Source organism: Lytechinus variegatus, chromosome 5 (genome assembly GCF_018143015.1).
Source record: "Lytechinus variegatus isolate NC3 chromosome 5, Lvar_3.0, whole genome shotgun sequence".
Taxonomy (NCBI): Eukaryota; Metazoa; Echinodermata; class Echinoidea; order Temnopleuroida; family Toxopneustidae; genus Lytechinus; species Lytechinus variegatus.
In genome coordinates, this window is record NC_054744.1 from 26,065,806 (window position 1) to 26,088,398 (window position 22,593).

At 36.6% G+C, this 22,593-nt stretch overlaps 1 protein-coding gene across 2 annotated transcripts; it reads left to right on the plus strand.

Moving 5' to 3' along the window:
• The first annotated feature begins 1,089 nt into the window (after positions 1-1,089).
• On the plus strand, positions 1,090-22,464 carry LOC121415823 (stimulated by retinoic acid gene 6 protein-like). 2 transcript variants are annotated; one of them, XM_041609165.1, is made up of 19 exons: positions 1,090-1,657; positions 2,424-2,509; positions 3,799-3,941; positions 4,614-4,746; positions 5,279-5,321; positions 5,655-5,780; positions 6,722-6,822; positions 7,210-7,271; positions 7,712-7,773; positions 8,202-8,352; positions 8,678-8,753; positions 9,311-9,386; positions 9,879-9,927; positions 11,526-11,643; positions 12,101-12,202; positions 12,851-13,014; positions 13,764-13,901; positions 14,812-15,056; positions 21,983-22,464. In XM_041609165.1, the coding sequence occupies exons 1-19, from the start codon at positions 1,349-1,351 to the stop codon at positions 22,421-22,423; spliced, it is 2,625 nt and encodes an 874-aa protein (XP_041465099.1). In that variant the 5' UTR covers positions 1,090-1,348; the 3' UTR covers positions 22,424-22,464. The 2 variants fall into 2 exon arrangements, with proteins under 2 accessions (XP_041465099.1, XP_041465100.1); XM_041609166.1 differs by having other exon boundaries at positions 1,091-1,657; positions 14,812-15,230; positions 21,983-22,051.
• The last annotated feature ends 129 nt before the right edge of the window (positions 22,465-22,593 follow it).

Consider the following 22,593-nt stretch of genomic DNA (forward strand, 5'->3'; position numbering starts at 1 on the left):
ACAACTGTATAAGAGTAGATTTAAAAAGTTAACTTGGCGGGGAACTTGCCCAATACTACTACTACTACTACTACTACTACTACTACTACTACTACTACTACTACTACTACTACTACTACTACTACTTCTTCTTCTTCTTCTACTACTACTACTACTACTACTACTACTTCTTCTTCTTCTACTACTACTACTACTACTACTACTACTACTACTACTACTACTACTACTTCTTCTTCTTCTACTACTACTACTACTACCAGGTGTGGATCACGGATTCCCCCCCCCAGAGAAAAAAATTGACAAGCAATAAAAAAAAGGTTTTCAACCAAAAATTAAGGGTATTTCGTCCACGAAAAAAAATGGCAAGCAAAAAAAGGGAAAAAAGGTTTTGACTTTCAAACAGGAAGGGGGGCACACTTTTGTTTTGACGGCATTTTTTTACATTACAAATTTTAATTCTGCCTCTCCAGGGGGGGGGGGGCGGCGGCACGGGCCAGCTGTCCCATCCCCTTGATCGGCCAGTGACTACTACTAAATACCATTCTTAAAAAAAATCGAGAATGGTTTGACACGTATGACCTTCGATCTCTGAACAGAAAAAAAAACATGAAACCGAAAATGCAACAACAATTTTCTAAACCATATATGAATTTTACTCTTTCATAAAACGTCACGTGTCTTATTTAATGAGCAAGTTTGTAAAGTCGAAGATATCAAAAGTGCTCTTTCTAAACCTCGCATGCGCAGTAATTAGAATTTACTAATTACTTCGAGATTAATGAACGCGGCACTTCAAATATGGTTGATGGTTTACAGTGCGTCGGTTCGATATTGGTTTTGTGATCTGGTTTTCTTGTAGACAGTGATTCTCGGGGATTCTTGATAGATTACAAAGTTCAGCACCCATAATGCATTGTAATGACGTATTGACCGTGAAGCAAAGAACGAAACTGATCTTTGTACCCAAGCGTGGGAGAACGAAACAATCAAGAGAGAGAAAGAGGACGAGATGTGCAAGTTAAATATTCCATATTACGCACAGCTAGTAGGTCAATGGTGCAACTGCTTTGTTGCCTCAGCCGAAATTCAATTTAGTATTACGTTCACATTCTGTTGAGGTTGTTCAGTGCACTTAAATTTGATACCAAGCCAATTTACAGAGGGTATTTTATACCAAATATGAATCTATAACTGGTATTTTGGGGTTTGGGATCCGTACTTGGGTGAAAGATATATTTTTGATCACGTTTGATCCTTTTGGTCGGTCGCTGCCAAAGCATCCATGCATCTAGAAAGGTATTGAACATAATTATATCATTTATATACGGAACGAGTATAATAGATAGCTATGCGAACTCAACGGACAGATAAGAACATGGCTTCCGAGTCGCAACAGGATCGCTGCTCTACATTTGCGATTCGTCTACTCATGCTTTTCGCGTTAATCTGTGCATGTATCTTTGTATCTGTCTACTTCTCACCTTCTCTCTCGCCAGTCGGCCCCAAGACGGTCAACATGAGTGTGATATCCGACACGGCTCGAATCCCTGACCTGACAAACTGGACCGATGATGTCGTGGAAAACAGGACAGAGTATGGGTGTGGAAATGCCAGGTTCACTGTCCAGGAATGGACAATGGTCAATCTACCCATAGCGGTCAGTATTAAGATCTGTTGTGTATTAGTCATAAGACTAGATCAGGACAGGATTGGGGGGGGGGGATACTTGGATACGTACTGTTATGAAGTAAAAAAAAAAGGGCTACTGACCAAGGTTTGTCTTCAATGCCCATGGCCATGGATATCAACAAGACTTACAATATTACTGAGAATAAGGAGCGGATCAAGTAATTTATAAATGAGGGGGAGGGTATATATGGACCAAGAAAGTACACTCTCAAAATATCCTTTCGAGGGACGGAGCTCACTTCTTCTAGCCGAAGTGCCCCAAAAAAGGTTTTTGAGAAATAACAAACTCCCACGCCTTTATTGACTCCAGCTTGCTCAGTTAACTATTCATGATAATATTGACGATTTTGTATAAAGCTGAATCATTAGATCAATTGAATCATGGGTATTTTTAATTTGTATACAAAAATCTGAGGCTTTGCTCAGAATCATAAAAATATCCTATATGCATATCGCGGCATATTTAATGAGTGTCTTTTCGCAAAATATAGATCATTGTAATGCCGCCATTCAAACATAGCCTTGTGATTGTGTATGCGGAGGATTTTATGATTTCTTGATGGGAAAATAAAGCTAAAATGGAGAGAAGAAATATCAAAATGAAGATGAATAAGATGTAGAATAGAAGAGTTAAGTTCATATTTTCTACTTCCTGTATAAGAAAGTGTGTTATCTTCGTTGATATTTTTAACACATACGTTTTTGATAACATTATAATCATGATATGCTTTCAGGCTGTGATCATCCTCTTCTTCGGTTTCTTTCAACCTCGAACACGACTATGGCCTGGATGCTGCAGCGGACGACCAAGTGTAGCTTAGTAAGTCACGCCCTGGTGTTATCGGGATCATTATCCATTTGCACATTTTATTGCGAAGTTAAATTACAAAAACCAGTTAGAATCTTTTTGTTGGTTTTGTAGTCCATCGATTACTAGTCTGCAGTTGAAACTTCATCAAAGAAGAGGATTATGAGACCAAAATCGCAAAAAGTTACACAAAATTCGCACATTACCAAAGTGGACCGATCTCGAAAGAATTAATGAAGCAACACGATGACACAAGAACGCCCGATCTATTCCCTCGTCTTTGTTTCTAATCGCACGCCATGTCAAACCATTGCTCACTGTTCGTTAAAAAGCTTCTCATTAACATGACCAACATGCACACTACGAAAACATCCGAGTTGATTTAACACCATGTCCACACCAGAGGAAGAGTGTCAAACAACACCAGTTTGGTTGTGGTCTAACACCAGATAGTTGTTTATACAACACCTATTAGTATTTAAACAGCATTTGTTTTATTCCAAACTGGTGTTGTTTCAATGACATCAACCAAAGTGTTTGGTAGATTTTGGTTAGTTTTGAATTGATAGTTAATCAATTTCGACCATCGAATTTTTGATCTGACACAATCATATACATTCATTAACAAAATGGCTATTTTGACCGATCTGTTTTAATGGTGTAGAATACTTGGAATATAATGTGCTCAAGTTATATAGTTTTTTAAGCAGGTATTTCTGCATTTATTAATAATAATAATAAATCATGATTTTAAATTTACAATGATATGACATCAGACATACAATAATGATCAAATTACAAATGTGACAATTGTATAGATATAGACATAATTCATGTAAACAATAACAAATAAACTTCAATGCAGAGGCCAGCTATCGTAAGCTGAAAGCTTGAAATAATAGCAGCCATCGTAAGCTGAGAGCTTGAAATAATAGCAGCAGTTCTTCTGCCGCCGACCTTTGAGCAAGACCAATATCATATTTTGTTTTAAGAACATTCATAAATTTAGTACACCGGACTGATACGCGTTATGTTTATACCGATATCACGGTTACGACTGGACCATACCCATATCGTTTTAAAATGGTCTTTATGAAGTGCTTTATCAAATACTTACAATTGTAATTCAATTCGCAGAATATTAATCGATTGCACAGTACAGACTCATCATGCTATTTATAATGATGGGGAAAAAAATCAACCAGTATTTTTCATAAGGAGTTATAGAATTTTTCATTCTTATTTTAGAAAAAAAAAATGCATACATTTCACTGTTTTGGGTATTTTTCTTTACTTCAAAGCCCTGTCAACTTACTGGACTCGTATTCCGATCGGCTTGCCTTCGTGTGTGCGTTCGGTATCACGTGTATAGGTATCCTTGATCTCTTCACCGGTAATTATTACGTCGAACCTAACTACGATGACCTGCCCGAGATGGTACGAGGTAAGCATCGATCACGGTTACCTCAAGGGCGTTTCACAAAGCTTTGGATTTAATTACAACGAGAAAAAAAAAAAATCAAACGCATGTATAAAAACGCGATTTGTAAAAATGATGTAAACTTTGACAGGTGCATTTAAAACTATTAACATGGTTAACAAATCATGTTCAAGGGCATATTGATCGCCCCTCATACTATGATTTCCATACAGTACAAAACAAAATATATTTCAAAGAAGGCAGAAAATGAAAGAAATAAGAGTGTAAAAAGGAAAGGTATGAGTGGTGTAACTCTTATACAAAATGATCATAATAACGTTTTATTTACCCAGAGTAGCCACTTCAGTTAGAAAACTGCTCTTCCAGCGAGCCCTGCATAACATAATGTTATTGCCCTTCTTCAATCTATATGCTAAGCGCCTATAGTAAGAAGGCAGAAGGTCCCATGTTTTTGAGTCTTTGGTATGACTCGGCCGAGGATTCTTGTTATTCATTTGAACATCATGGCACCACAAATAATGCACTACACTTGATTCTTTTGAAGAAGCAAAATGACTACATACAGTATATGCAGAGAAAACTTGATAATGATTCAACACAAAATATCACAATAGTATATCGACAGAAGCGAATGATTTTGTTTATCATCAACCCTATCCACAATAATTCCATCAGGTGCTGTACGTAGCTGCATGGCCTATGTAAACGTGTTTGCCATTGGACTAGCTCATTATCCAATCATGATATGTCTAACAGTACAAGCCTGGGTGGTTAGTGACGTCATCGGAATACTTTACACGTTGGAATGGTAATTCTTACTTTCTGAATTCATATAGCTTAATGCATCTAATGCTAATGAGTAAAAATTGAGTGTGACATATTTACTCACAGTAATGTTCGTAACCTTATTTCACTTTGGTTTAACATGACAGACGTAAATAATAACTGCAAATGAAACCTTAATTTCGGACGTTGATGATTAATGAATTGAATTAGTTGAATATAATAATAAAAGGCAGTAGAATTTTGTGCTAAGCTCATATCTTTCGCATAAAAATACGTATTATGAGTTATGCTAATGTATACAGGGCCAAGTCAAACCTTGAAACATTGTCTAATCACGGTATTTTCTCTATGCGATATGCACAGATCCAACATTAATTTTATGGTATGTGATCTCATGTTTGTTTATGGTTGTGTACAGCTGACATTAAAATGCTAATAACGTCTCCAACATCATTTTTTTGCGGTCAAAATGGATTTTTAAATTTACTAGAAAACTTATGATGACGAAGTCAGCAAATACTAACGGTCATGTGCACTTTTCTCTTTTTTTTCAGGGCATTTTTCTATTACTACTCTTTGGCGGAATGCCCGTGGGGAGTGAGTATTTTCTTCAGATATATTAAATTTCTTTTTTTTTTTGCTGTAACGAATCCTGTAGCTCGTTTTACATAAAGGGAAATAACTCTTTTTTTTCATTTGATAATTTTGAAAGCTGTCGTTGAGTTGAGATTATTTTATTTCACCTTCAAACGATTTATGTTCTTGTCCCATATTCTCTATTCCTTTACAAAAATCAACAGAAATTATATTGATAGTAAAGTCTAATTTGCCCGAAATCTTCATGTCAAAGTCGCGAAATTGCGCCTAAAATTACGCAATTTCCATAAAATATTGAAGTGATAAAACTTATAACTGAATTCTCAACATTAGGAATCCGACGAGGGTAATGTGAACAACCTCATTCTGTTACCAATCTATCTCTGTTACATCATTCTACTGGTTCTCTTCATCAAGAGGATGTACAAGAATTACACGATCAGGAAAAAAGTTAGACAGGTAGGTAACACATATCTGAAGATGATTCCAAAGATGAATGGGATTATAATCCTTTGGCGATGATGATGATGATAATGATGATGATAGTGATGATGATGGTGACGACAACGATGATGATGATGATGATGATGATGGCTGTAGTGGTGGCGATGCTGGTGATAAAAATGATTACAATGACGAGAAACATGCAGTGGCGACGATGATCATAATCAATAATGATGACGGTGATGTTGATGACCTTAATAACAATACCCCACTAGGAATAGACTTTAGATCTTCCATAGGTTATCTTGTTGAAACTTACTGATATGTTTTTCCTTGTTGCATAAATCCACTGTTGTGTTTTGGAGAATTGGCAAATCAGTCAATCAATCAATCAATCAATCAATCAATCAATCAATGTGATTGATTAATTCTATTTTGATGATGAATATAACAGTAATAGTAAGGGAAGGGCGACTTCGACGATGACGACGACGGCGATTATAATGATGCTGATTATTGTGAAGGTGTATGTGATGGTGATGATCAAGATGATGATGATGATGATGATGATGATGATGATGATGATTAGATGAGGGAGGAGGAGCGTTAATGATTCTGGTCATATTGATATTGTAATGGTGAGAGGAATGTTGCTTTAACCATATTTACGTGATGCTTTGTGGAATTAATGCAAATTTCACAAGATGTTGATAACGATGATAATCATGACGACATTGATTATGTTTGCACCTATGGTATCGATAATGATGTAACTCGTGCTGAGGTTAGTGTATTTAGTTCGCTATTACAAAACACTGTTTATGTTCAATTTCTTTAATTCCTAAAATCAACATCAATCGTATGTTTAAATTTTTTTTAAATTATTGTTGGTGGTTTAATAACGTTTCGAATTGTTGAAATTCATTTCAGAATGATTTCCTTTTTTTCCTGCACAGGGTCTGGAAGTGGAGATCCATGACTATGAAGAAGACTTCGTAAAAACACACTTTTATCAGCGAGTCAAATATTTATTAACACCAAAGGATGAATGGGAAAGGTATATATTCCTTATGTTTTATTTTTACAAAAGAAGACAAAGGAGAGAAAGAAAGAAAAAAAAAGAAAGAAAGAAAGAGTGAAAGAAAGATAGGAAAGAAAAGAGAGAGTGAGAAATAATGGATATTGTGAAAATGATAGAGGGGGAGGGGAGTGGGCGTGTGCGTTTGTGTGTGGGGAGACATAAAAGTAACGAGTTTGAGATTTTTAACCAAACGATAAGTTACCTTTCGATGAGCATAACATGCATGCTATGTACATATATATATATTATATAATTATGTATATTTAAATATTATCTATCTACATGTATACCAATATAAACAAAGCAGTCTTTTCAGATTTGATTTTTCGTATGACATCTAGGTTTTTCGCGATTTAATTTCAGAAACAAGAAAGAACCTGGATCATGCCGAAAGTTTTGGAACAGATTCTACGAGGATGAACCAGGTAGGCTTGTGATGTTAACGAGTGGTCTTAGGTCTACTGTAGATAGTTTCAATGCAACTTCAATGGTAAAACGCAAGCCCGCATTACGTGTTTCTAATTGTTGAAATTTGTTGATGCTTCATCTTATTATTAGACTGTTAGATAAGGTTTTGTTGGTGATTTAACGAATGTTTAAATACTAATTTTGCTTAATAATGATTTTGGTCATCACTTTCATGGAATATCTAACATTTTAGATGGTCATTGAAAATAAAATAAGCCTGATCTTGACTGAAACATAATGTGATTTTGTTGTTGTTGTTGTTAGTGTGTGCGGGTGTGTGTGTCATTCCTTTACCATACGGAACTAAAAATGACAAGACGAAATATTTGAATGAGACACGTTTCCCCAGTAATTTGCCTCTATCTAAAGTTATTTAATGCATTTTCTTTTTCCCCAGGTTTTCGATTTTCCCGTCGTATCATCTGCACCATTGCCCTTAGTGGACTGTGTTTATTTTGTGTAAGGAAACATTGTCTTCTTTTTATTTTTCATATTACTTAAACAATCTTGATGTTGTATGTACAGGAAGCATTATTACAGACCGGACACAGAGATGTTAAAAAAAACTCTGACGTCCATTTTTCTCCTTATTATTTTTTTCTTGAACCAACGGTAAATGTTATTTGAAATTATTCTATGTCACTTCGCGGAAAACGGAAAAAAACTTTGTAGTTGAATAAGCCTATACCGGCAGTCGACCACGAAATATATTCTCCGCCAGTTGGTCTTGTTATCCAAATGTTTTATCATAATTTTGCAGCCATACTATTTTTTAGCTTACATAATGATATTGTTTTTAAAATGGGACTCCGATACTTTTATCCACGGTATGAAACCATCATTATATAAAAAAATATTTTCCTTTTTGTTATTTCATGAATAAATAGATTGGAATTATTTATGAAGCCAGCGGTGTTTACCTGGAACGATGGGCTGCTGAAACGTTTATAGAAAACGGATCACTGTATAACTACCTCGTTGAAAGCAATAGCACAGATTCTTTCTACACGTTTAAGGAAATTGCAGATTCATTTGCCTGTAAGTAAATGATTTATGATGATTTATTAAAACAATATTATAGGTTCTTTTTGTGAAAAGTTAAAAATGTGTTAAATATTTGTATGCATCAAAGGACTTATAATACAAGCAATATACTGATTTTAATATCCAAGCTATATTTCAAAAGTTTTTCATGAATATTCCTTAATACTCTGGTTCTGAATTATTTCCATGCGAATCCTTGTTGCTGTGGTTAATATATTATGATTCATTGCAGTTTTTTTCAAAGAAAATTCAATATCGGATATGAATTAATATGAAATTAGATCAAAATCTCATTCGTATCTCTCTTTTATTTCTACAGATTCATTTTCACCGACAACATTCGTAGCAATGGGAGTAATGATCTGCTATAATATGATTACATTTATAGCATATAGGTAAATATATTTTTATAAAACAATCCACCTATTTACAGGAATATTCTGTAATAATGTTCCGATAAGGCTGCATAATCTTCTCATATTCTTAACTGGTATTTCAGTTTACATTTAAAGACCACTCTGAACGGAAAATCTTTGGATGTACAGATGTTGATTTTATGACATTGGTATATTGTTTTATGATGTTGACTTGTTATATGATTGTATTTATTTGATTTATATTTTGTTGAAAATGAAATAAATGAAATGAAATGGAATATATGCGTAGATGACGTGTATAAATGTATGTTAGACACTAAGAAATAAAGTTTCAAAATTAAACCCCGAAGGTTGATGCAAAATCAGCACCCTATGGGTTCAAAAATTGAATCCCTGATTAGGGGTTCAAAAATTGAATCCTGCGGTTGGGGTTCATTTTTGCACCCATAGGGTGCTGATTTTGCATCAACCTTTCGGTGTTCAATTTTGAACCTTTATTTCTTAGAGTGTACCATCAGTCTCGTGGATCCCCTTTGTATCAATCTTGTCTAATATTGCAACATTGTTTCATACAGGAGAAACACTCTCAGGTTATGGCGAGGAGACAAGTCATTTTGCCCGAAAGAGGACTTTGCGAACACAACCTTAGTGGTAAGCCGAAAACTGAAATTCATAAATAAAAACAATTCATTATTATCGATGAACCGCTGGCGGATCCAGGGGAGGGGGCACATCCGGTCCGTGACCCCCCCCCCTTGAGAGCCATAATCATTAATCATATTAAATGTAAATATGCCGTTTTACATAAGTGTGCCCCCCCCCCCTTGAGTGTGAGGTCTTTTTTGACAAATTTTCATCGGGAAAATGCCCCCATGGAAAATCCTGAATCTGCCCTTGTGATGAACAGGTGATTTATAATATGGAAATGATGCAGTTTTATTGTGGATTCGTCCCCATTGTAATGGGGGATGAAGGATGGCTTGGGAGGGGAGGGGTGCAGAGAGAGGGGGAGAGCGGGGTATAAAGAGTGGGAAGGGGGATCAAGAGAGAAGTAGAGAGGTATGATATACTGTCATGACTGTAGAATGAACTTTAGAACGTGAAAGACATCTTACCCCATTCTTATCACCTTTCCTCTCTCAGGTCTGTAGTCTGAAGTATTCAGGGTATCATATCGCGTTTGTTCTATGGGGTAAGTCACCATCCAGGAAGCTTTCTTTTATTTCCCTATAATGGAAATTAGAGTGTAAACATTGCTATTGTAAGAACGTAAGTAAGTCCATAACGGTTTATTTCCAATAAATCAAGGAAACTTGGATGATTTTTATGTATAGTCCAATGAGGATTTGCCTCGTTTTTCATTGATTTATAGCACTTCTGGGGAGTGTTTCATGAAAGGATATTTTATCCGACATGTCCAAATTTCAAAATCGGTGAAAGATATCAGATCTGACAACTTGTCGGATGAAAATGTTGATGAAACACTCTCCCTATTGAAATTCCGGAATAAAGATTACACACAAGTTGGGCTCGTCAATATTTAACTTTGTTAAAGAGATGGAATGGTTGATTCTTACATTCGAGTAATCAATCATTTTCCTCTTTACCGTGGTTACAGTTTCATTTAAACGAATGACACAGTCGTATCGCGGAGCTGCTATTTCCGAGATAGTAACTCATTGGACTGATATGCTTTGGATCAGTATAAAAATGGCAGAGGTAATAATGGCAGAGGTAAAAATGGCAGAGGCATATATCGCAGAGGTAAAAAAAAATGCCAGAGGTATATTGGCAGGGGTAAATAGTGTTAGGGGTAAATATGGCAGAGGCATAAATGACTTGTCAAGGGTAATAATAGTTATCATTCCACTGACATTTTTTTCGACGAGTGATGTTGTGCATATCATTTCGGTTTCGTTACCGTTAATGAATACGAAAAAAAGAAAATCACACATACAGCGATATGAATTCATTATTTGCCAGAAATGCATGTCACGGTTCGGCATTTTATCATAATGTCTCCATCGGCCTAACAATGCTGTTTACGAATTTGGTGGAGGTGTACCGTGAAGGCTTTTAAATAGAAATCAAAGGGCAGATATTTTATTTCATTCTATTCATCAGAAGCAAAATGAAGCTGCACCGGTCCAATTCATCTTTTTATAACATTCATTTCTGTCTGGCCGGTTTTTGTGATCCAAAGCTTCGAGATATGACACAAACCGTTATTTTGGGACAGAAGAAAAAAAAACGTTGTTTATTAACTATCATCATTTGGGGTTGTAATTTTTTTCTGACCTAAATAAACTTCATTGTGTTGGAATGAATATTTTTTTATTGTTCCCCTTCTGAACAAATACCCTTTCATTTTTGAGTGAAAACATATTTTCTTGGCTGTTTTACAAACCAGCACCCCATATCTCTGTCTTTTTTGCCTCTGCCATTTTTACCTCTGCCATTTTTACCTCTTGCATTTTTACCTCTGCCATTTTCCCCTCTGCCATTTTCCCCTCTGCCATTTTTACCTCTGCCGTTATTACCTCTGACATTTTTACCTCTGCCATTGTTACCTCTGTCATTTTTACCTGGCACCTTCATGTATGCTTTAACACTCCCACTTTCATTGTACACAGACTGCATCATGACTTGTGTATGAGAGTGCAGTCCCAAACAAGATTGTTGTGATGTTTCTAATTACATTTCTATCATGAATATAGTTTGATATTTCCTTTCAGTAACGAGAAGTTTTATAATAACCCTATCCTTTATACAATATTCTATAATTTCCAGGTTTTATTCTGCTCCAGTTGACGCTATGGCTTTTAACCTTCCTAACCATCTATCTTCTCGTCCTACCTATCATTAACAAGGAACGAAATTGGGTTTGGACACTTATAAGGAATCAGTGGTAAGGGGAAAATCTTAAATATAATTATAATGATAACTATAGTTATTAGTATAAGTGAATATACATGTATAAGTATAAGGATTAGTGTGATGTATAAGTATCTGTATAAGTATATTGAAGTATCACTACGGAAGCATATAAGCATTAACATGATTAACATTAGTATAAGTGTAAGTAAAGCCTAAGGATAAGAATAAAATTGTACTTGAATCAGACGGAAGTGTAAGCAAGCATGTATGAAATAATATCATGTATGGAAAGCAGTACGTTTCAAAAACTTGAAGATCATTCATCAGCGTGATTTAATTGAATATGATTAAAACTTCTCGATGTTCGGGCAGATTGCAATAGTGAAGGACATATCATTATTTGAAACTAGTAAACCATGCCATTAGAGCGACTGTTGAGGTGTTCAATATGATAATTTTTTCTGTTCTCTGATCTTTTTTGTCCGCAGGTTGTCCGTAGTTGTATATATGGTTGTGTATTACAGTCAGGTGATCTCAGCGAAATTTCTATTTCTTCAGCAGCGAGGAAAAGAGCTCAGTATAGACAATAGGTGAAACATTTCATTTCGATTTTTGTCATAGTGTTTCGTTCACAAACTATTCTTGTTAAGGGGAGGGAGTCCGGATCCGGAGGAGAAGAAGAAGAAGAAGAAGAGGAAGAAGAAGAAGTTGAAGAAGAAGAAGAAGTAGAAGAATTAGAAGAAGAAGAAGAGGGAGGGGAAATGAAGAGATAAAGAAGTAAACAGAGAGGAAGGGAGAGGGAAATAGACGAGATCTATTAACCATATATTCAACTTTACCAGGATTTTGTAGGCCAATTAGAAAAAAAACATTGCGAAAATTTAAGTAATATTTATAATGTCCCCTTTACGAAAATTGAGCATTTAACACTATCATTATTCAAATCAATTCAATTCAGTTCTTTATTCCATTTTCATTCAAAACATAATACAAAGCAATATAATATAAAGTAATATAAATCAAGTAAAAATTTTACAGACGAGCATTCTTACTTCGTAAAACAAAAAACAGTATAATGTTGAGCATAAACGGAAATGAGGGGTCCACTAAACCCAAAGCTGGTAAAGTGTGGATCCCCCTTGGAAATAAAGAAAATATTCTCGACTTTTCATATATGCGTATATAAAGGAAAGAAAAAAAAATTATTTGATTGTGTTATAATGTACTTTGATTTACAGGCGACTTTTCCATGTCCAAGTGTATTTCTTCTTCTTTGTCAACGTCATCATCGGTTTGGCATCTTGCCTTCTTCGGATATTCAAGTCGGTCCTTTTCGGTTTATTATTGGTTGGGCGGATAGACCGGTGTTTATTGATGAGGGGCTTCGAGTTATATGATTCAGGTAATCAAACGCCTCTTTAACATACCCCTTTCAGATTCAGATTTATTTCCAACAGAAATAACATAAATATTGATACAAATCATTTTCATAGATTATAACAAATATTTACAATACATTAATAATAATCAAGATAACTAACATATAAAAACTAATACAAAATATTTTGTAGACAAATAATATATAGTTTGGATAAAAAAAAAGTATCTGTGGAAATGGGGGATTCACTAAAAAGCATAGCTTGTATAATGTGAACCCCCCTAAAGGAAGAGAAAAGAGGAGAGAGGGAGAGAGAGAGACGCAATGGTTGCTATTTGCCTACGGAGATTTACTGAATAGATTCAAAAGAACAGGATAACTCACTTTCACCAATTGGCAGCAAATAATGCACATGACATAGAGCTGCAATTCTTACACGTTAAGAGTTAATAGACCATTTATGATGATAAGACTGGTTTAAATCATTCAACTGAGGTATCTCGGGAGCGGGAGGGGGGCAGATTGTTCGTCCCACGGATTCTTCTTCCAATGGTCACAAAAAACGGAAATTAAAATAGGAAAATTAATAAGTGGGCTTAAAAGTAAAGTGAATAAAAGTTTATTCTAACTAACAGCCAAAGAAGCAGTTGGAAGGGGCTGGATTTTAGTGCCTTTCTCCTGGTTAAATGCTGAAAAGGAGCAATCTTAGCATTTGCCACTGAAATATTCAAGGACATGAAATATTTGCGGTTTTTTTTTACTTCTTACTTCAGGTTACAAGGCGTATTTAGGATTTCTACAACTGGAAGTTGCTCACACTCATCCTATTGTGATTACATTCTGCCATTATCTTCTAAAAACTCAGAGGGATAGGAAAGAAAAGGTCTTTGAATTCACTGAAGATGAAGAAGGTAACTGGTTTCTGGTTCTTTTGCAAGTAGCGTTTAATTTGTTATTAGGCCTACCTAATAAACGATCACCTTTAATGTCAACAATTCTGACTACGCGATGGTACATGACCCAATACCGGACCTGGGACCGTGGCTGAATCGGTTTATAACAGTCGTTGTGTTGCAGTTACACCTACTAGGAAACCGACTGGAATCCAACCAATGTGTAGTTTCACTTAAAGTTGGTAGTCGGCAAACGCCATGACACACAAAATCAAGGCAATGGAACGAGTTAAAATGATCAAAGTTTAGTATAGATAGCCAGCGACGCCATAATTATGCAATCACTAGCGTACCTATGGGTGGGGGGGAGGCTGCCCCCCCCTGACGATTCACAACCCATGCAAGGGACGTATCCCTGCCCCCCCCCCTGACGAGTCACAACTGACTCGCCAGGCCGCCTCCTTTGAAGTTGAAAACTGTTTTTTTTTTTTGCTTGTCAATTTTTTTTTCTGGTACGAAATCCTTTATTGTGGTTGAAGGTTTTTTTTTTTTTGCTTGTCAAATTTTTTGGCGGACGATTGTGCCCCCCCCTGTGGAAAATCCGAGGTTCGCTACTGAATGCAATATGCCTGTTCATACAAGCTAGGGAAAGTACACTTGCCCGTGCATCTTTTTTTATTCGACCAAGACAGAGCAGCACTGTTTATTTTTGAAGAACGGTGCACATGCCCTCGAAAATAGTGATTTATTTTTTTTTTCCTTAACTTGATTTTTCAATTATGCAATTCAAAGAAATATCGACATGATTGTGGGAAAATTATGGTCCATGAAATAAATCAGTTTTATTGAACAGTTGCAAGCATTATATATTAAAAAAAAACACAACCTCCTTCATTTCTGACATCTTTTAATATTTTATTTCTTTCAGTTGATATTCCGATTCCAAAAAGAGTGAATGTAAGAGCGCGAAATCGTTGGTACCTTGTCTATACCTTAATACGTAACCACCGTCTGCTTGCCGAACGATTCGATGCCATACTCAGCGCAAAGAGAGACGAAGTAAAGAGACAAATCGAAGAAGAGAAACAGAAGAAGGATGAGAAAGTGGTGAAGGAAGCGGTGACAACATTCATCAATGATGACGTCGTCGAGAGCGACGGAGTTAGAGAAGAGGTGAGAACGGGCGATGACGATGGCGATGCCGTAGATGAGGTCGCTTGCATGAACTCGTCAAATTTCAAGTTGAAAGATATGGATAGTACGAGAGATGGTGAACGATTGGCGCTTTTAGATAATTCAGCCGCCAATTCAAGGACTAGCTATAATGCAATACATCCGAAGTAAAAGGTATAAGCTTGGAGCTACTACACAGTACCGTACATGTATAGCCCCCATGTATAAGCATAGACCCAACTAGGGTCCATGGTATAATAAGGGTGTAGTAGATGAATTCATCTTGCTCATGAAATTAATGCAGTACTATGATAATACAGCTCTCATCGTGCCCATCACCACCATGACGACATTCTAAGCACCATCATGTTGCAGTGTTCTTCTTAAAAACTTGTTTTCAGTTCTTGAATTAACGGGTACAGTTTTGTGAACATATACACGTCATCTTGTCTTGTGCGTTTTGTTGTTATGGTCGTAATTGTTTTATCACTGAAATGTATGCATTTGAGTATTATTTCATGTTGTTAATTGCCTATTGCTTGAATCGGCGTACATATTTTCATGTTTATTGTTATGTTTTTATTTGATTAAAGGGGTGGTCCGTGTTGAAAATATTTATATCTAAATAAATAGAGCAAAATCACAAAGCAAAATACTGAAAATTACATCAAAATCGGATAACAAATAACGAAGTTATTGAATTTTAAAGTTTATCAATATTTTGTGAAAACAGATATGCAAATCGTCATGAATATTCATTAGGTGAACTGATGATGTCACATCTCCACTTTCCTTTTACTTATGTTATTACATGAAATCACAAATTTTTCATTTTTTTTCTTAGATGTGTATAAATGGTGTGTCATTATGATGAAATAAGTTGCTGCAATAAATAACTGTATTTAATCAGTTGTTAATTGAATAATAAAATCATGCCAAAATCTGTCAGAAAATTGGATTTTCAATTCAAAAAAGTAAATTTTTTCGCTGTCTTTGCTCGCTCACCACATCAGATTGTTTTCCACATTCGCAAAGTTTTGCCGTCTTCAAATGTTTGACTCCTATACGCTACTGACAGAAGCCATTGTCGGTAAAAAAAAACACCGGGTATTATTTTTCAAGCAATTAGAACACTGACAAAACTTATCTGAAAAGGGATTTAAAATATACAGAATAAAGAATACTAAAAAGAAAACTGTTTGGTTATGCACTTTTACAGTAAGAAAGTTAGGTCAGCCCCCCCCCCCCTTATCAAGACTTCTTATGGAGCCGATTATGCTTCAGCTAGTACACTATTGATGAAAAAAGTTTTGTTACTGTTCTACCATGAAAAATGCAAGCGTAACCTAAGCGTAGTTAAGATTTTGCGTAATCAACGTAGTGTTAACGTCGCCGTCAGTCTTGCCTTAATTTGAGTTAAGTGATAACGTCGATGCAAATTGATTTCATTTAAAATGGCTTCTGGACAAGTGAGGGATCAGAAGGAATGGTTGACAAAAATAAACAAGTGGAACAAAAAAACAACAACATGGTTAAAGCAGTTGCACTTCATAATTGTTCTTGTACAAAAAGGAGATGTCTTACAAGCAGTTCTTCTAAATATTAATAACTTTCTTAATCTTTAATTGATTTTCTTGAAACCTTCACCAATGTTTTTTTTTATTATTTTTCTGCTATTTTTTACAAAAAGATTTTGGCAGGGTGAACTCCCGCTTTAAATTATTGTCACTGTATTCATTGTCTGTTTCATGTGCCTGTAATAATTTTATGTTTTCATTAAAGATTCGTTATGTGTGTTAATTCATGTGTCACAAGTATTGTCTTCTTCAATTAGTTCCACAATACATGTTATGTGTGTTATTTGTCTCAGAACCTCATTCATATAACTGGTATTGCAGTGCCAAAGTACATGTATAACACGGTAGACAGTGTGTAAAACAAGAAATATTATCTGCCAAGCAAGAAAAAAAAAATAAGGGAATATAGGTCAAAAGTCACTACCATAGAAGCATTAACCCCCTCCCCCTAAAACAAGAGTGGGACAAGGCCCCCCTTGTCAATCCACCCGTGATCCCAGCCCGTGATGATGCATGCTCATCACCATTATCAGAGAGAGAGAGAGAGGGAGAGATGGGGGGAGGGGTTCGTGGAAGGTGGGGATGGGTTTGAATGAGCATGTAATGGGTGGAGGTTGTTACAACCGATAATGTCGCACCAACGCATATATGTAGCAGCAACGCATAATGTCGCAGATTGCGAAATAAGAGCGTCCGCCGCAGTCAACGCATAATGTCGTAGTTTTTCTAACGCATAATGTCAAATGTCGCAACGCATAATGTCAAATGTCGCAACGCATAATGTCACAGCGGTATTTTCTTAAGGACTCGAGCTACAGATAAGATATAAAATATGCTTTCACTAAGTATTTTGGGACACGAGAAAGAGAATTACTAGTAAGTGATTTGGAAATCAGGATAATTCTTTGTATGGATATTTATCGGTTTATTGCCATTTCGTCTACTGCCGTTTTCCCCACTATCGCATGGTCTGATATCATTCCGTCTACCTTTAGTTAGTCAGCTATCAACATAGTCAAATAACCATTTCGTCTAATTACCATCTCGTCTAATAGCCAGTTGGTCTAATACCCGTTTTGTTTATTATTATTTAGTTTAATTGTATTTTTTTCAATTGGTCCAATATCCATTTTGTCCAATATCATTACGTCTATTACCTTTTGGTCTAATAGCCAATTGGTCTAATAACCACTTGGTCTGCTCTCATTTTGTCAATGTTCCATTTGGTCTAACTTCAGTTGGTTCGCTATCACTTTGTCTAAACCCATTTCGGCTAACAATCATTTGGTATCGTTGCCATGGGTCCAATCACCAATAGATCCAATCACCTTTTCTAGGACAATTACCCCCCGGACAATCACCTTCCGGACAACTACCCCCTTACAATTACCCCCCCCCCCCCGAGGACAATTACCCCCGAGGACAATTACCACCGGACAATTACACCCCAAACAATTACCTCTGAGGAAATATACCCCAGCACAATTACCCCAGCAAAATCTCCCCCCCCCTCCCTTCTCTCCGGCATCGATGTTAGAATCAAGCGTGACCCATTGTAAGTCTACTTGCCACCCCCCCCCCTGAAAAAAAATGGCGGAGCAAAAAAGGGGGAGAAATAAAGGAAAAAGAAGGGGAAAGATAGAAGAAAAAAAAGAAGAGGAAAATAAGAGGAGTAAATAAAATAAGGTGAGGGGAAGACTTCACTACAGTATATAAAATTTTCTGTCACGCCTCACGCTCGCATTACCTGTTCGATGACATTCATATCTTGATCAATATAGGCTGATATAGGACTTACATTATCAAGTTTTCAAGTCAATATACAAAATATAATTCAGCTCGGATATCGAGCTTTCATTATTTTTTTTCATTTACAAAAGAGTTCTGTACAATGTCCGGGTTTTTTTGTCTGAATATTAATATTTTCAGCTCACACTGCGCGGTCGCATTATTTGATTTGCGAAGTTCCTATTGTTTGATATAATCATGTATAGGCTTACTTCTTTATAAATTTTCACAAACGAGAGAAGGGGGGGGGGGCATTTTGTGCTGGGGTATATGTCCTCAGAAGTACTTGTTTGTGGGGTGTAATTGTCCAGGGGAGGGGGGTAATTGTCCTCAGGGGGTAATTGTCATCGGGGGTTATTATCAGGGGGTAGTTGTCCTTAGGGTGATTGAAGGAACATTGACGAAATGAGAGCAGACCAAGTGGTTATTAGACCAATTGGCTATTAGATCAAAATGTAATAGACGTAATGATGTTGGACCAATTGAAAAAAATACAATTAGACTAAATTATAATAAACAAAACGGCTATTGACTAACTGGCTATATTAGACTAGATGGTAATTAGACGAACTGGTTATTGGACTGTGTTGATAGTTGACTAACACTAATGGTAAACGAAATGATATCAGACCATGCGATAGTGGGGAAAACGGCAGTAGACGAAATGGCAATAAACCGATTAATATCCATACCAAGAGTTATCCTGATTTCCAAATCACTTAATTCTCTTTCTCGTGTCTCAAAATACTTAGTGAAAGTATATTTTATATCTTATCTGTAGCTCGAGTCCTTAAGAAAATACCGCTGTGACATTATGCGTTGCGACATGTGACATTCCCGACCTTTCGTTTGAGGACGCGGACGCTAATTTACAACGGTAGTTGATTTTGGAAGAGACTTTAGGGCCCGTCGTAAAACTCTGGCCGGCAATGCAAATCGTGTGACATGAGATTTTTTTTTTCGTTTCGCATCTGCGACGCATACGTTCAATATGCGTTTCGTGTGCAAAATTCTGGTTGCTACTATGGTAACAGCGATATATCCGATTGAGGACGACTTTCCAAATCAACATTTGACTCCTCCTAGAGCTCGAGAGGCCGCCCGGGGGGCCCACTTCCATTGATTAGTGGATACCAAGAGCAACCACGCGTAAAAGGGGACAGAGTGGGCAAGTACATTACGTATAGACCTATGTAGTGTTATAAGGGTGTCAAAACGATGTTTAAAATGCTGAAAAAGGGATACTGACATATCCAATACTTGTAGGGTGTCACAATCCAAATACTAATTAAGAGATGCATTTTCATAATATGAAAAAGACTTACTTCCATTGTTTAGGGTGCTTTTCGAAACTCCATTGTCGCGCCTGGTATCCACTTATCAATGGAAGTGGTCCCCCCGGAATTTGAATCTAATCCCCATTTCTGGGGAAAGTAAAACATAATGCCCATTACATCGTGTGCTAGAGGCATATCGTTTGTGTAGAAGGCGTACACAATAGAACAAAGAAACCCGTTAGCTCAAACCATGGACCCTATAGGGTCCGTGCTTAAACGTATTGTACATGTATATGCTGTGTACAGAAATAGTTTTGGCTAGAGAGGTTGATCTGACCCATGAAATCAATTGCCAGTGATCCACCAATAATCCACATTAAATGCAATATCGATTCGATGGACTGTAATGATCTATATCTAAGCGTTCATCAGTAAGTTTTTCCTCATTCAATATGTACTCGATCTGTTTGAAAAACCACTTTCTTATCCATGTCATAATCTATTTTAGGTCCTGCATTTCGAATATCTCCAGCCATCAGTCATAATATACATGTATGTATAGTGCGGGTGTCGCGGGAAAGGATTTTGCACACGAAAAGCAGATCTGTAGGGCCTGTAACCCCCCTGTAACACAAAGTTTAGCATTGATCGTACAGCAGTTTTCTACGTTTGATTCTATTGACTATAATGTACAATCAATCATAAAAATCAAGTGTATGATTAAGCGTTAACTTTTGTGTAAGGGGACCCCAATATTAGCGTCGGTGAAGATTGCGAAAGGTCCCAAATTATGCGTTCGAAAAGCTACGACATTATGCGACGGACGCTCTTGACATAATGTCGCAATCTGCGACATTATGCGTTGCTGCGACATTATCAGTTGTAACAGAGGTTTGTGTGCGTGTATGTTTTGATATTTTGCTAGTTGATTTATATGCATACTGAATGACATCCGCGCTCCCATATTGCAATTGAAAAACAAAAAACTGAGGAAGGTGTGGTTTGTGTGAATAGGTGGTGTTTGGGGTGATAAGAGAGGGTGTGTGGGGGGATGAACGAAATTTGGGATGAGGGAGGGACAGAGGGGGTTAGGAATGTTAGATAAAAATCTATAAAGGATTACTTTAATTTTCAAACATGCTGGTTCACGACGCGTCGCGACGGTTCTCAAACTCCAAGGCGGATGTTACATAGGGGCGTTCCTTGCAAAACTCATCCAAAAATCTGACCAGTTGAAAAAAGTGGTCAAAAGTCGGAGGTCGAATTTATATCCAGTTGTCAAATTGGTCATGGTCTGGGGCGCTCATCCCTTAGGGGGCGGTGAAATAGGTCAAGATCTAAACGTTATAGATCCCTCAAATCAGTATATCCATACAAAATTAAAATATTTTTTTTAGGACGTCTTATCATAGCTCTGTTTAAAAAGAATACAAGCCTAAAGTATATTTAGAAAACAGTTAATTTCCAGATCTAGAGCTATCTTTGGGATATCAGCTCTGCGTGTTCTTTCCTGACAGAGTTTAAAATCCTGTTATGTTGTCTTCAAGTTATTATTAAAGGATACGAAGAATTTCATCAGCCTGCTATAAAATATCAACAAGACTCAATGAAATTACTCAATAGGGCCTTGAAATAACTGGTCTAGCGCCCTCTTTGACGGTGTGTAAAGGCACTCCCAAAGAGGGGAAACAAGATTTATAATACAATGAGATTATAATCAAGTCAAAATAAGTATTTCACCATCAAAAATCATAAAGAAATAAATGTTATATGAAGTATGCAAATGAAAATAAAAGCCAGTGAGAAAGCTTCGTCTCAGATATTTCAACGTGATTGATTTGGCGACCTCCCCCCCCCAAAAAAAAGAAAATACTTCATTCATTTCATTTCGTGTATTTTCCATTCAAACATTTACAATTTCTGTCGTACATAAACAAATTAAAGCAGTAAAACATAACAGCAAATTTCTATGTACAATAATCATGATGAAAATATTAACATATAAGCATGTTGGAAATGGAGTAGGCTGCTAAAAAAGAGTCGAGCTTGTAGTAGAGTGCTTCCTCCTAATCAAAATATTCTAGTAGATATATAGTATATGGAAAATTGACAACTTGAACATTTAACCAGTTAAATAAATAAATGAAAATAGAAAGAGAAAAATGGAAAAGAGAATTAAAGGTCTACAGAATCCAATTGCCCCGGCATTCACAAAACGCGTCTGTTATTACATGTATTCAGAGAAAAGGTGATAATTATGATTTTCATTAATTCATAAATACAGAATTCCAAGGCAAAGGTCGTATCGGTTACATCATCAACAGCTAAAATCGAAGATGAGCGGGAAACGAACCTGACGATGACGTCGGATTACGATCCAAGCTCGGGGGCGTCACACTCTGACTCGTCACCGCTGCCGCGTTCAGGATCGCCTACACAGACGTGGTCGACGATCAGCATCCTGGAAAGCCCCCAAATCACACCATCGCCATTTCCTGTGAATGAGACCAAGGCTGACGACGGCATCAAGGACCAAGATGGGAATACTATGTCGAGTGAGACTGGGTCACCTGGTTCAAATGGATCGCAAGCGAGTTTAATAAAACATGAAGATGAAGTCTCAAACTCTTCGGTTAGTCCTCTCGTCATTGAGGATGAAGAGATGAACTTACCAGGCACACCTATACGAGAACAAGAACAACACATAATGATAAAGAATGAATGATGATTTGAAATTCTGTATTTTATAATACGATGAACAAAATGAAGGAAACTGGGATGAGAAAGTAAAATACTTATGACGATTCATGTTTACAGTCGACACCGGCGACTTCCCATAGAGCTTTGTGTTGCCTTTTATTTACCATCCCGGTCATATAATATCGGATTCCTGTT

Excerpts from the sequence above, each read along its gene's own strand:
- LOC121415823 (XM_041609165.1), top strand. The coding sequence starts at position 1,349 with ATGCGAACTCAACGGACAGATAAGAACATGGCTTCCGAGTCGCAACAG. Across the intron at positions 8,754-9,310 it reads ATTACATTTATAGCATATAG|GAGAAACACTCTCAGGTTAT; the intron begins GTAAATATATTT and ends TGTTTCATACAG. Across the intron at positions 9,387-9,878 it reads TTGCGAACACAACCTTAGTG|GTCTGTAGTCTGAAGTATTC; the intron begins GTAAGCCGAAAA and ends TTCCTCTCTCAG.